This window comes from Gopherus flavomarginatus, chromosome 4, assembly GCF_025201925.1.
Source record: "Gopherus flavomarginatus isolate rGopFla2 chromosome 4, rGopFla2.mat.asm, whole genome shotgun sequence".
NCBI classification, from domain to species: domain Eukaryota; kingdom Metazoa; phylum Chordata; order Testudines; family Testudinidae; genus Gopherus; species Gopherus flavomarginatus.
In genome coordinates, this window is record NC_066620.1 from 133,741,277 (window position 1) to 133,755,280 (window position 14,004).

General features: G+C 39.3%; 1 protein-coding gene across 6 annotated transcripts in view; it reads right to left on the bottom strand.

Moving 5' to 3' along the window:
• ARMC2 (armadillo repeat containing 2) overlaps positions 1 to 14,004 on the bottom strand; it is a 171,552-nt gene that overhangs the window by 143,094 nt on the left and 14,454 nt on the right. For all 6 annotated transcript variants that reach the window (XM_050951359.1, XM_050951358.1, XM_050951356.1 and 3 more), the window contains 2 exons: positions 12,241 to 12,412; positions 8,375 to 8,582 (listed from right to left, as the gene is read on the bottom strand). In XM_050951359.1, coding sequence (XP_050807316.1) covers positions 8,375 to 8,582; positions 12,241 to 12,412 — 380 coding nt within the window. The remainder of the gene's footprint in view (positions 1 to 8,374; positions 8,583 to 12,240; positions 12,413 to 14,004) is intronic.

Genomic DNA, 14,004 nt, shown 5'->3' on the forward strand with positions numbered 1-14,004 from the left:
GGGAATGAACAGAACAGGTTAATTTCGAGTGATCCATGCCCTGTCATTCAGCCCCAGCTTCTGGCACTTGGAGGTTTAGGGATACCGAGAGCATGGAGTTCTGTCCCTGATCATCTTGGCAAATAATCATTAAAGCTGCGAGTTTGTCAAGGAGATCATGGATTCCATGACTTCCTGTGACTTCTGCAGCAGCTGGTGCATCTGACCCAGGAGAAGCTCAGGCAGCTGGGGCAGTCTCGGGCCACTGTGTCCCACTCCCCCAGAGCAGCAGGGGTTTGGGTGTGGGAAGAGGTGAAGAGGGCTCTGGGCAGCACTTACCTCAGGGGGCTCCCCAGAAGCAGGGCATCCCCCTCACTGCAGGCACTGCCTCCGGAGATCTGGGCAGAGGCAGCCCACATACCCTCAACACCAGTGGGGGTCCCAGCCAGACTGCCTGCCCTACCCAGCCCCATCGGGGGCCCCAGGCTGTGTGCTGTCACCCAGCCCCAACACCTCCATGCCGCCACTCAAGCAACCCCCCCCCCCCGTCCCTCCCCGATTCAGTCAGAGGTATATAGTAGAAGTCATGGACAGGTCACTGACTGAATTTTTCTTTACTGCCCATGACCTGTCCATGACTTTTCAAAAAAATACCTGTGACTAAAACGTTGCCTTAATAATCACTGATGAACCCATTCTTCATGAACTTAGCTAATTCTTTTCTGAACCCCATTATACTTTTGGCCTTCACAATATATTCTAGCAAAGAGTTCCACAGATTAATAAGCAGCAGGTTACATACCTTACATAATGCATAATTTCATTGGGTGACCTAGGTCCTGTGTCATGTGAGGGGTAAATAACATCCCTAGTCACTTTCTCCATACCATTCGTTATTTTATAGACCATCATATTCCCCTCCCCCCTCGGCAGCTCTTTTCTAAGCTGAAAAGACCCCATACTTTTAGTCCCTTTTCACACGGAAGCTGTTCCATACCCCTAATCATTTTCATTACCCTTCTCTGCACCTATTTCAACTTAAGGACATGGGACTAATACAAAGGAGAGGAAAAAACTCCTATTGTACAGCTCTCCTATGTTGGAGAAAACTTGTTCAAGAACAAAATGACTGGAAACCAGATTTTCCGTAATTGTCTTAAGACAAGTACTTAGAGCTCTAACTGAAGATACTGAGTGTTATGATTATTCAGGTTCAGCTGCCTCTAATATTAGTTTCCCTAATTCAAATTTGGCATATGATGTACATTTTTTGGATTTTCTGGCAGATTTCCATGGTCAAAGTGATAGGTAGCTTCTAACCACCAGGTTAAAAGGATGGACAAGCATGGAAACTACAGCCAATTCAGCAATAAATTACAAAGAAGAAACAAAGCCAACAAGATCTGATTGAGAATTAATCTTCCCGACTTAAATTCTCAGTACATGTGAAGACCTATTTGAAGAAAACAAAGTTAATTGATTCCCATCCACCCCTTTTGTTTTTTTAATATATTTTTCTAGCACTCTCTCACACTTTCTGCAGGTTTAATTATTGAATCAGACCGTGTATGTTTTCTGGAATATAATTTAGAAGAGTCTTATCCTATGACCTAGATATATCTTCTCTACTACAAATCCATGTTCCTCTGATAAATTATTAGTTACCTTTTAAATAGTTTTTATTCATTCAAGCTCTAAAGTTCTAATTTCCCTACTCTGAAATCCTTATAGAAATAGCACCCTTTTCTCAAGATAATTTTGACATAAAGTACCTGGCCTCATACGCTGGTCACTAATCAGCAGGGTGGATAAAAATCAATGATTTAAAATAAATAAAATAAAAATCAGATTTCATTTAAATCAGACTTTTTTGATAAAATGCTTTTTGAGGAAAAAACCTATCTAAAAGATAGTTTTAATTAAGATACTTCTTTGAGCTATAATGTCTCATCATTGAATAGGGATTATAAATTCTAATTCTATAGTGTGAGAATATATTTATCTAATGTTTAAGAAAACTTTTGTAAATGACTTCCAATAGTTCCTGGATTAGAGCCCCAATTTTATGGGGTTCCAGGGGCTTTTGTATAGATTATTTAGGTTAATCTATTTAGGTTAATCTTTCTATCTACCCAATGGGACTCAGTGCTCAATCTAGAAGAAACCATCAGAGATGCTTAGTTCTGCAATTCTCAAACTGCTGATTTGTGTCTCCAGAGAACATGCTTGTTAACAGCAAAAATGTTTTTTTATATATATTATTTATTTAGAGGTGAGAAATAACAGACCTCAACCATATTGTGCCTCTGCAAATTTGTGTATACAGAGTCAATCCCTTACTGCTCTCTAAAAGTGCAAAGTTTCAAAAAGTTCAATGAATAGAAAATTGTTGGGGGTGGAATAGATCTGGACAAGGAGAAGAAGTCTGGAGATAAAACGTGAGAAGGGAGGGACAGGCAGTAGAAACAAAAGTGGAATTGTTTGAGCAGCATATTACCAAAGTCTTGAGGTCTTTCTGAGGCCTGGTCTACACTACGCGTTTAAACCGATTTTAGCAGCTTTAAACCGATTTAACACTGTACCCGTCCACACAACGAGGCCCTTTCTGTCGATATAAAGGGCTCTTTAAATTGGTTTCTGTACTCCTCCCCAGTGAGAGGAGTAGCGCTAAAATCGGTATTACCATATCGGATTAGGGTTAGTGTGGCCGCAAATCGACAGTATTGGCCTCCGGGCGGTATCAAACAGTGTTCCACTGTGACCGCTCTGGACAGCAATCTGAACTCAGATGCAGTGGCCAGGTAGACAGGAAAAGCCCCGCGAACTTTTGAATTTAATTTCCTGTTTCCCCAGCGTGGAGCTCTGATCAGCACGGGTGGCGATGCAGTCCCAAATCCAAAATGAGCTCCAGCATGGACTGCATGGACTGTACGGGAGATACTGGATCTGACCGCTGTATGGGGAGACAAATCTTTTCTATCAGAGCTCTGTTACAGAAGAGGAAATGCCAAAGCATTTGAAAAAATCTCCAGGCTATGATACAGAATCCACAGCACAGTGCTGCGTGACATGCGTAACGGAAAGCCAAAGAATCAAATGGACGCTCATGGAGGGAGGGAGGGGATACCGAGGACTCCAGCTATTCCACAGTCCCCGCAGTCTCCGAAAATCATTTGCATTCTTGGCTGAACTCCCAATGCCTGAATGGTCAAACACATAGACCTTGAACCACCCTGGACAATCTCGTCAATTTACCCCTCCTCCCCCTCCGTGATAGAAAAAGGGGAAAAAATCGTTTCTTGACTTTTTTATGTCACTATGTATAACGCATGCTGCTGGTAGACACGGTGCTTCAGCAGTAAACAGTAGCATCCTCTCTCCACCCCTCCCCGATGGCAGACGGTACAGTGCAGAAGGACTGATAGCTGTCCTCGTCATGAGCCCGTGAGTGCTCCTGGCTGGTCTCAGGTGAGGCTGGCCGGGGGCGCCTGGGTAAAAATAGGAATGATTCCTGGTCATTCCCAGTAGATGGTACAGAACGGCTGGTAACCGTCCTCATCATAGCAACTGGGGGCTGAGTTCCATCAGCCCCCTCCCTTTCACGTGTAAAGAAAAGATTCTGTACTGCCTGGACTATCATAGCAGCGGGATGCTGAGCTCCTCTCCCCCACACTGCTTAATGTCCTGCCTGGACTGTCATAGCAGCGGGAGGCTGCCTCCCCCTCATTTTATCTCACTAACAAGTCAGTGTTGCTTATTCCTGCATTCTTTATTACTTCATCACACAAATGGGGGTGGGGACACTGCCACGGTAGCCCAGGAAGGTTGGGGGAGGAGGGAAGCAACGGGTGGGGTTGTTGCAGGAGCACCCCCAGTGAATGGCATGCAGCTCATCATTTCTGCGGGATCTGACATGGAGCGGCTGTGCTCTCTGGTTCTCTAGTACACTTGCCCCATATTCTAGGCAGGACTGACTATTTTTAGATACCATAAAGGAGGAATTGACTTGGGGAGTCATTCCCATTTTTGTCTTTGCACTCCTGGCCAACCTTAGCCAGGGGCACCCATGACAGCAGCAGACGGTACAGAACGACAGATAACAGTCTCTGCTATCATGCAAAGGCAAATGAATGCTGCTGTGTAGCGCTGCAGTACCGCGTCTGTTAGCAACATGCAGTAGATACACGGTGACAGTAAAAAAAAGCTGAACGGACTCCATGGTTGCCGTGCTATGGCGTCTCCCAGGGCAATCCAGGGAAAAAGGGCACGAAATGATTGTCTGCCGTTGTTTTCCTGGATGAAGGAATGACTGATGACATTTACCCAGAACCACCTGCAACAATGATTTTTGCCCCGTCAGTCACTGGGATCTCAACCCAGAATTCCAAGGGGCGGGGGAGACTGCGGGAACTATGGGATAGCTACGGAATAGCTATCCACAGTGCAACGCTCCAGAAATCGACGCTAGCCTCGGACCATGGACGCACACCGCCGAAGTGTGGCTGCGTGCACTTGACTTTATACAATCTGTATTACAAAACTGGTTTATGTAAAATCGGAATAATCCCATAGTGTAGACGTAGTGTAGACGTACCCTGAGTGTAGCCTTCATTGATTTGAGATCTACATACCATTCTCTCACTAGAAGGGAAAACATATCATAGCAGCAGGCTGTAAAAGAGACCCAGTCTGGGAATAAGAAATATGTTTGCTGATGATGTTTTAAAGAAAGTCACACCAGTGAACTGGTGGAAGTCACTTAAGCACTTGGATTCAGAGACTGTTGAAGTGATAATATTCTCTCTACACCAGCAGAAGAATCTACTGCTGTTAAAAGTGAGATTATTTTCCTTTGGACTAATTCATTCCAAATTGAGAAATCGTTTGGGACCTGAAAAAGTAGGAAAGCTTGTTTTTCTTTCCTGGATTATGAACCAACAGGAAAATGAAGGTGAAGACGAGTGAGTTAGCTGCAGAAGCCAATATTTTAAGTTTCTCATGTTGACCTGTCTGACATAGTCTATTTAATTTTTTTAAAACTATTTCATTTAACTATTTTTAGTTAAAACAATTTTAACAAAAACAAACCTGATTTTAAAAAACTTGAATGTTTAACTAAATTAAAAAATTCATATACTTGTTTTGTTAAACTAGCATACAGTATGTTTGCTGTTGAAGAAAAAAATCCAGGATACAGAACGTTGTTGTTTTAGTTAAATAAAACAATTTAAATGTCTGTCTGGCGATGTTCTCCTCCTAATACAGCATGGCAAGAAAATCCTCCAAATATTAATGATTAACCTGTTGAATTGGAGATATTTATGAAGTCATTGGTAGGTGAACTATCTGCTTCAATTATCTTTGATAAATGAAATAACCAATCAATCATTCATTTTCTGATATAGCTGTAAAACTAATTTGAAAAGTTTTCATAATATCACTTTAAAAATGTATAGTGTGTACCTTCTAAAAATGAAATCTACATCTCTCTCTGAGTTCTGAAGAATATGTATTAAGGTTATAACCACCACCAAGAATGCACTTTTATGTAGCAATCCATTATTAAAATTGAGTCTTCCTGACTAGTGATTTAAATCAAATCCACCCTGCTAATCAGTTGCAAATTTAATAAAATGTTTAGATCTTTTGTCTCTTCTCTTTTATTCATTAATCTGTAATATTCTAACAATAGCTAAGGGCATAGTTCCCACCACTGCACTGTCCATAATACATACTGATTTGTATTTGAAGATTGCCAGGGGAGAGCAATTTAGTTATTCACGACTCAGTATCAGATATTCGTTTATCATCCTCTGCAAAGTTTATCTTTTTTTTTCACCCTGACCATTTGAAAAAGGTCTGAGGGAAGGAAAAAAATGTGCTTAGATTGCAAACTCTTTGGCGTAGGAACTGTCTTCTTGTTCTGTTTGGGGAGCGCCTAGTACAATGGGTTCATGATCCATGAATGGGGCTCTCAGATGCAAGGTTATTTAATATAATACTTACAATATTATTATTATTTAATATAAATAATAATACTAATGTTAATAATGTTACTGGTTGTAAAGAAAGGGATTGCTGCAATTTTCTTACAGTGAAAGGAATTTTGGATAACTGTATTTATACACACACACACACACACACACACACACACACACACACAAGTATACATATTTTGTTCATTGATGTGAAATTCTCAATCAACAGCACTGGAGAGAGCTTAGCATAATGTCAGGTTTCTGTTTTTTAAATTATACTATCCAAGTTGCAAGATGTAATGACAGATTCAAAACCATGAGCACCTTCAAAACATGAAAGGACACGTTAATATGGAAATACTTAATCTGTGAGAGGCTGTGCCAGCTACACCATTTTTACAACTGAAATTGCCAGAGGATCCATGGACTGGTACTTGCAACTTCAGAAAATGGTCACATTGTATCCTCAGAAGTGAAAAAAAAATTATATTCTAGCAAGCTAGAGAGTTTTAGGGAGGAGTGAAATGGAAAGAAAATCTAGAATGAAGAAGAGATAAGAAATAACAGTCCACTAATAGAACAAATCAAACAGAAAAACATGAATTTTGAACAAACTGGAAACATTTTACATGGAAAAAAACTCCTATTAATTAAAAGGACTGGTCTTCATATCAGTATAAACAAAGGGTTTTGGAAGGAATCAACCTATTTTTAAAAAATAAGTAGTCACCATTTGAATTGTAGTGATTATTACTAAGCAAAACAGAACATTCTGTGGTTCAGACTACTGGACACTTCAGTCCATATGGCATACTGTGCCCTATGCATGGCAAGCTGTATAAAAACTGTAGAGATTAATCAATTTAGTAAAGGGTAAGTAAATAATTTTGTACAAGATAATTTTAGCTCACTGTACAGAACTTAACTATTTTAGCATGCTTGCTAGTTTTACAATTATCACCCAGTTTGAGGTTCATTCTTCTCAATTATTAAGAACAGCAGCTGACAAACTTCTTGTTGTTAGGACCCTCTTGGGAAACATAACTAATTTCCAGGCATATACACACACACAGTTCAATAATCTCCCTGTTCATCTCCCCGACCCTAACCCCACATTCTTTAAGATTTTCTCTCTCTCTTTGCTCCCTCTTTCAAAGATCAGGGTAGAAGGGGGGAGAGCTAAAATAGCTTTATTATGGAGTTATTGAAACAGCTTGATTACATGATGTTCACCAAATTATCCAGTATTATTACCAGGTTTAGAATTAAAGGATCATTATTCTACAGTAACAGAAGCTATGCATTATGATGAATTTTGTGAGCTACTTATTACAAACTCTGCTAACAAGTTTACTGTAACATTTTATTAATATATTAGCAATAATTTCAGTATAGATCTATAGCAGTTACTGTGAAAAAGTAATCTTTTAATAACCATTGCCACATCTTAGTGGCCAAAATATCTGTACTTAGGTGAGTGATTTTCTCACCTAAGCATCAGTTATCTGTAGGAGACGCTAGTGTCACGTGTGCACCGAGTAGTTGCTTGCCCAAGGTAGTGATTACGTCCTGGTACATCACATCCACTAGTGGGCAAAACAAAGAAATGGCAGGTTGATGATACTAGTGAATTCAGTGCCACTGAATGTTACACAAGTGCTAATGATACAAAGGACACCACAGTCCAGATCCAGTAGAAATGGATTGTAAGCATAGTCTTATTTGTCTGCTGAAACACTGTACCTGTTAAGTCACTGCAGACATTGAACCATAGGGTATGAAGATGAAAGTAAAGCTATTTAAAAAAAAACAAAAAACAACCAAAGTGTACTGTAAATAAACTTAAAGAAAGCACTTCAAAATTTAGTATGCGTACACACACACACACTTTGCTTCTGTTGATAGGGACGCTAGCACCAAGAAGTACACACTGATTATTTTTTCTGACACTTTATCTTCAATTTTTGTTCCACTTATCTTCTCTGAAGATAAGAAGCTTGGGAGCACAGAATGTGTAGCGATGTGGCTGTGAGGTATAAAAGGGACTATATACCCATTTTAAACCATTTTATATCCTGAATGTTACTAGCAGACCCACAGCTTTGAAATGTTAGTAATCAAATGAAATCAGAAAGTATATACACATCTATTTAATTCATTCTCCTCATGTCAAGCAGGTATCCTTACCTATATTGAACTAAACTTTATTTTTGTCACAAGAAGAATAAATCTCTTTAGGATAGGGTGGGGGAGGAGCGAAATGATAAGTTTTTACTGAATATATTATTTACATATAGTAATATCAATGAATTTAAATAAAAACAAAAAGTCTTTGAATTCTAGCAGTTCTATATATTTTGACACGACATATTATGCAATTAACTGTGACTGGAAAGAGAAAAAAAGTAGATACTGACCTTCCACTTCTGAATTGCAATGGAGATGTTGCTACTGCCTCTTTTAAGAAGTCTTGCTTCTCTGCCTTATTATGCTCATTATAAATTAGTGGAATACCATCATCCTTAAAATTGGAGTGTGGACTTAGTTCTGCTAAACAACTTTTATTACTTCTCCTTGAAAGTTCATCCATGGTAGCTGGTTCTTCAGAATTTACCCCTTCCTTATCTGCAAAAACCAGGAACAAGTGTTTTGCAAAAAATGTTCTTACAAGATGAAAGACACAGCAAGGAGTCTTTTAAATGTAATATAGAAATTTTTACTTCATACTATCTTTCCTATTATCGCAGCAAGCTGACATCAATTAGAGAAATCTGTATCAAAGTAACTAAAACACAATGTTCTACTTTGCATCAGAGATCTTTTTAGAGACATTCATTCTTCTAAAAAAAAAAAAACCTAATTTCTAAAGATACCCAATGTATTTTAAGGCTTTTGGCCTTTCAGTTATTTTCAAACTTTTCTCATAGAACTAGAAAGTATCACATTTTTCAGCAATAGGGCTGAGACTGCTGGCCAGAAATTGGATATAAAAAGTAATTTAAAACAGTAGGTACAATTAAGATTAAAGGAAAACTCTCAAGGTTAACATGTCCCCAAAAGGAACCTACGCTAAAGCCAGTGTAAATGTTTCCCTGATACTGAAAAATGTCTTAGTCCTGAAAAATAAAGGCTGCAACAACATTAAATTCTCCTTTCCTCAAGCAGACAACAAAGCAATACCCTGGTGCTGGGATCTATGGATCAGATTGTAGATAGGTACACGATAGGAGGGCATAAAATCACATGGTAAAAGCACAAATTGTATATGCTCTTTATATGCTTATTTTGGAGTAAGAACAAAAACGGGATAAACAGATTGGTACTAGCATACACTCAGTGCCTCACATTACAGTTTGATTATTATACTGAATATAATGTCATTTTTATATTCCAAATGACTCTTCGTTATAAAGTTTTAACTAATTTTCTGTAACTATTTTCAGGATAGCAATGCATCAAATAGTTCTCCCTCTCCTCCCAATAAACTACTGTTAACACTTTACCATATTTAGAGTTTTTATAAACCTACACAAATAAAAGCACATAACAGAGCACATAATCATAGAAATGTAGGGCTAGGAAGGGATCTTAAGAAGTCATGTTGTCTGGCCCCCTGTACTGAAGTAGGACCAAGTACACTTCGACCATCCCTGACAGGTGTTTGTCTAATATGTTCTTAAAAATTTTTCAGTGATGGGGATTCCACAACCTTCCCTGGTAACCTATTCCAGTGCTTAATTATCCTTATAGTAAGAACATTTTTCCTATTATCTAACCTAAATCGCCTTTGATGCAGATTAAGATAATTACTTCTTATCCTACCTTCAGTGGACATGGAGAACAATAGATCACCATCCTCCTAGTAGCAGCCCTTAACCTATTTGGAGACTGTTACCAGGCTTCTTTTCTCAAGACTAAACATGCCCAGGTTTAGTTTAGCCTTTCCTCATAATCTTATAATTTTTGTTACTCTCGTCTGGACACTCTCAAAAAGCAATGTCAACAGATTGAAGTGTGGAGCCCAGAACTGAACATAATACTCCAGCTGAGGTCAGTGCTGAGCAAAATGGGACAATTACCTCCCATGTCTTATGTATAACATTCCTGTTAATACATCACAAAATATTAGCCTGTCTCACCACTGCACCACATCGTTGACTCTCACTCAATTTGTGATCCTTTCCTTTTCAGCAGTGCTAGCCACTAGTCCCCATTTTGTAGCTATGCATTTTATTTTCATTTCTTAAGTGAGATACTTTGCACTTGTCTTTACTGAATTTAGCTTGTTGATTTCAGACCTATTTTCCAATTTGTCAAGGTTGTTTTGAATTCTAATCCTGTCCTCCAAAGTGCTAGCAACACCTCTCAGCTTGGTGTCATATGCAAATTCTACAAGCATTCATTCCACACTATTATCCAAGTCATTAACAAAAATGATGAGTAGTATTGGACCGAGGACAGACCCCAGTCAGACTAAACTAGATCTATCCTCCCAGTCTGAGTCCGAATCATTGATGACTACTCTTAGCAGTCTTTCAACCAGCTGCACGCCCCACCTTACAGTAATTTCTGCTAGATCACATTTGCCAGGTTTGCTTATGAGACTGTCATGTTGAATTGTGTCAAAAGCCTTACTAAAAATCAAGATATATATCGTATCACATCTATAGATCACCCCCATCTAATAGGCCAGTAACCCTATCAAAGTAAGAAATTAGATTGTCAAGAGCTAATTGTGCCAACAAAATCCATGTTGGCGTTGGCTATTACTTATCATCCTATTATTCTCTAGATGTTTATAAACAGATTATTAAACAAACTATCTTTTCCAATATCTTTTAGGTATCTAAGTTCGGCTGACTCGTCTATAATTCCCTGGGTCCTCTTCGCTCCTCTTTTTAAAGATAGGCACTATGTTTACCCTTTTTCAGTCCTCTAGGACAGCAGTTCCCAAAATTGTTCTGCCACTTGTGCAGGGAAAGCCCTCGGCAGGCCAGGCCGGTTTGTTTACCTCTCACATACGCAGGTTCGGCTGATCGCAGCTCCCAGTGGCCATGGTTCGCTGCTCTTGGCCAATGGGAGCTGCTCGAAGTGGCGGCCAGTACGTCCCTCGGCCAGTGCTGCTTCCAGCAGCTCCCATTGGCCTGGAGCAGCGAACCGTGGCCATTGGGAGCTGCGATCAGCCGAACCTGCATACACGGCAGGTAAACAAACCGGTCTGGCCCGCTAGGGGCTTTCCCTGCACAAGCGGCGGAATAAGTTTGGGAACCACTGCTCTAGGACATCATCTGTCTTCCAAGAGTTCTCAAAGATAATTGCTAACCATTCTGAGATTGCTTCAACTAGTTCCTTAAGTAACCTAACACAACTTTCATCAGGCCCTGCTGACTTGAATACGTCTTACTTAACATGTTAAAGAATTTTTAGATAACTATTTTGGTTTGTGTTCCTTCTCCCTTGTTCTTAATATTCATTGTGTTAAGCATCTGATCACAATTAACGTTTTCAGTGAAGACTAAAGCAAAATAAGCATGCAACACCTGAGCCTCCTCAATGACATATCCTATTAGCTCTCCTTCCCTGCTAAGCAGAGAACCTACACTTTCCTTCATCTTTTTCTTGCTCACAATGTATGTAGCAAACCTCTTCTTATTGCCATTTATTGCCCTTGCTAGGTATACCTCATTTTGTGCCTTAGCCTTTCTGATTTTGTCCCTACGTGCTTGTGCTATTCTTTGAACTTCTTCTTAAAATATGCCCATATTTCCACTTTCGTAAAATTCTTTTTTTTAAATTTTCAGATAATTAAAGAGCTCCTGATGGAGCATTACTGGCTTCTTATTATCCTTCCTATCTTTCCTTCATATTGGGACAGACAATATTAAAGATACAACAGCAAACTCTTTGAGAAACTGTCAGTTCTCCTGAATTCCTTTTTCCTTTGGATTTTCTTTCTATGGGACCTTACCTACCAGTTAAATGTTTGTTAAAGTCTGCTTTTTTGAAGTGCACTGTCCTTATTCTGCTGCTATCACTTTTTCCTTTCCTTAGATTCATGAAATCTATAATCTCATGATCACTTCCACTCAAATTGTCTTTTTTAAGCAAAAGACACATGGGAGCCTAGTGATTTAGGAGCCTGTTTTCAAAAAATGAAAGTCAATGGGGATTTAGGCACCTAAGTTACATTTTAAAAATGGGACTTAGGTACTTTGAAATTTTTACTCTAAAACATCACATGGCTCTAGATTCAAATACTTGAATTATATTGAAATGCTCTTACTCTCATCAGGAAGAAATACTTTATCTGGAAGGAGATTTCCTTGAGACACTGTTCTACATAAGCGAGCCCGGGCACTGCTGACTTTCCTAACCTCCATTGGGTCCACTGGAGGCTTTGGGAAGGAAATGGAAGAATCTTCATCTTTTATAGGCGATGAAAGTAGTTTTGGCTTCTATTACAAAGAAAGATGAAGATCAGTTTTTACAATCAGTTATATTCCATTTGTATTTCCATATAACCTAAAATTAGCAAAATAAACTTTGTAACAGTCACCATATATTTTCTTCCAACTTCTGACTAATTTAGATGAGAATTAAACAATAGCAATCAGAAAAATCTAGTTTTCTTTTTTAATAAAAATCATGAACCATTCCATGCAACAAAACAAGTTAGACCCAGTATGTCAGTTAGACCATAGAGAGCCAACAAAAATAGGCACTGAGGAAAGCACGTCTAAAACCAGTCCCAAGAGAAAACCCAAGTGCTAAAAGAATTAGCCATAAGCTAATTTTAATAAATTAATTTCCAAATTAAATCTAAATAATATTTATTTCCCTTAAATAAGCCATCTACATTAAACATGTGCTCCATCACTAACTTAATTTTGTGCCCAATCCCGAAAGGTACCAAGCATGCACATCTCAAAAAAGAAGGCCTGTTATTTGTAGTGCTACTTCTTTGGAAGTTGGCTTAATTTGTAGAAAATTAAAAGTACCCATTTGAATACTATTAATAGTAGATATGCCAATTCCTATTACACACTATCCTGGGCACATGGATCCACACATCCATGAACTCTAGGCTACAGCAACTCCATATATTGGATGAAACTACAGACGCTGCAAAAGCTCCATCTGGTACAACATAGCAGTCCATGTGCTTAGCAACTCAAATGTCCATGAATTCATCACACTCGGGGCTCTGCTTTCTGCACTAAACACTCCATAAAATAGAAAGTCCAGCTGAATGACTCTGTTCTACTCTTCAAAGATTTCCATGGGATTGCCTCTAGCTACCCAAAAGATTGTCCTCACTATCTTAATAACCATGACCTCCAACAACAGCTACATTCCACTGAAACAATTAAGTTTCCACCAACAGAGGCAAACTCATGAGCATGGAAGACAAATTTTCACAGGAGCTGGACCTAGACTAGAGAACCCACTCTCACAAGAGATAATGACAAACCACAGACCTCATAACTTTTAAAACTAAATGCAAAACTCATTGCTTTGACTTGGCTTTCCTCAGTAACTTATTTTCATTACCCCACAAACCCACCAAAAGACCCCATTATAAACTAATCAAATTATCGCTTCTCCAGACTGTGGAGTCTGCCACTGGACACCCAAAACTGTAAACCACAGTGTTAGCCCTCTGCCTTAGCAAGAGTGAGAGCTTTGCTGCTGCTAAGCTGTGTGTCAGCTCCCTAACCTACCACTCTGTCTGCCTTGCCTGGAAACTTCAAGACTCTACTCGTCTAAACCTTACCTGCAAGGTAAGAATCAGTGAACCCCAGTTGCCAAGAGACATCCTTCTGCAAAGTCCAGTTCCTCTCGCTGGACGCTCACATAAATTATTAAGTTCGCTGCCTCAGAAGAGGCAGAGTACATATCAGTCTCTTACAGGGATGGGAAAACTTTTTGGTCTGAGGGCCACATCTGAGTATGGAAATTGTATGGCGGGCCATGAATGCTCACAAAATTGGGGGTTGGGGTGCAAGGAGGGGTGAGGGCTCTGGGGTGAGGACAGAAATGAGGAGTT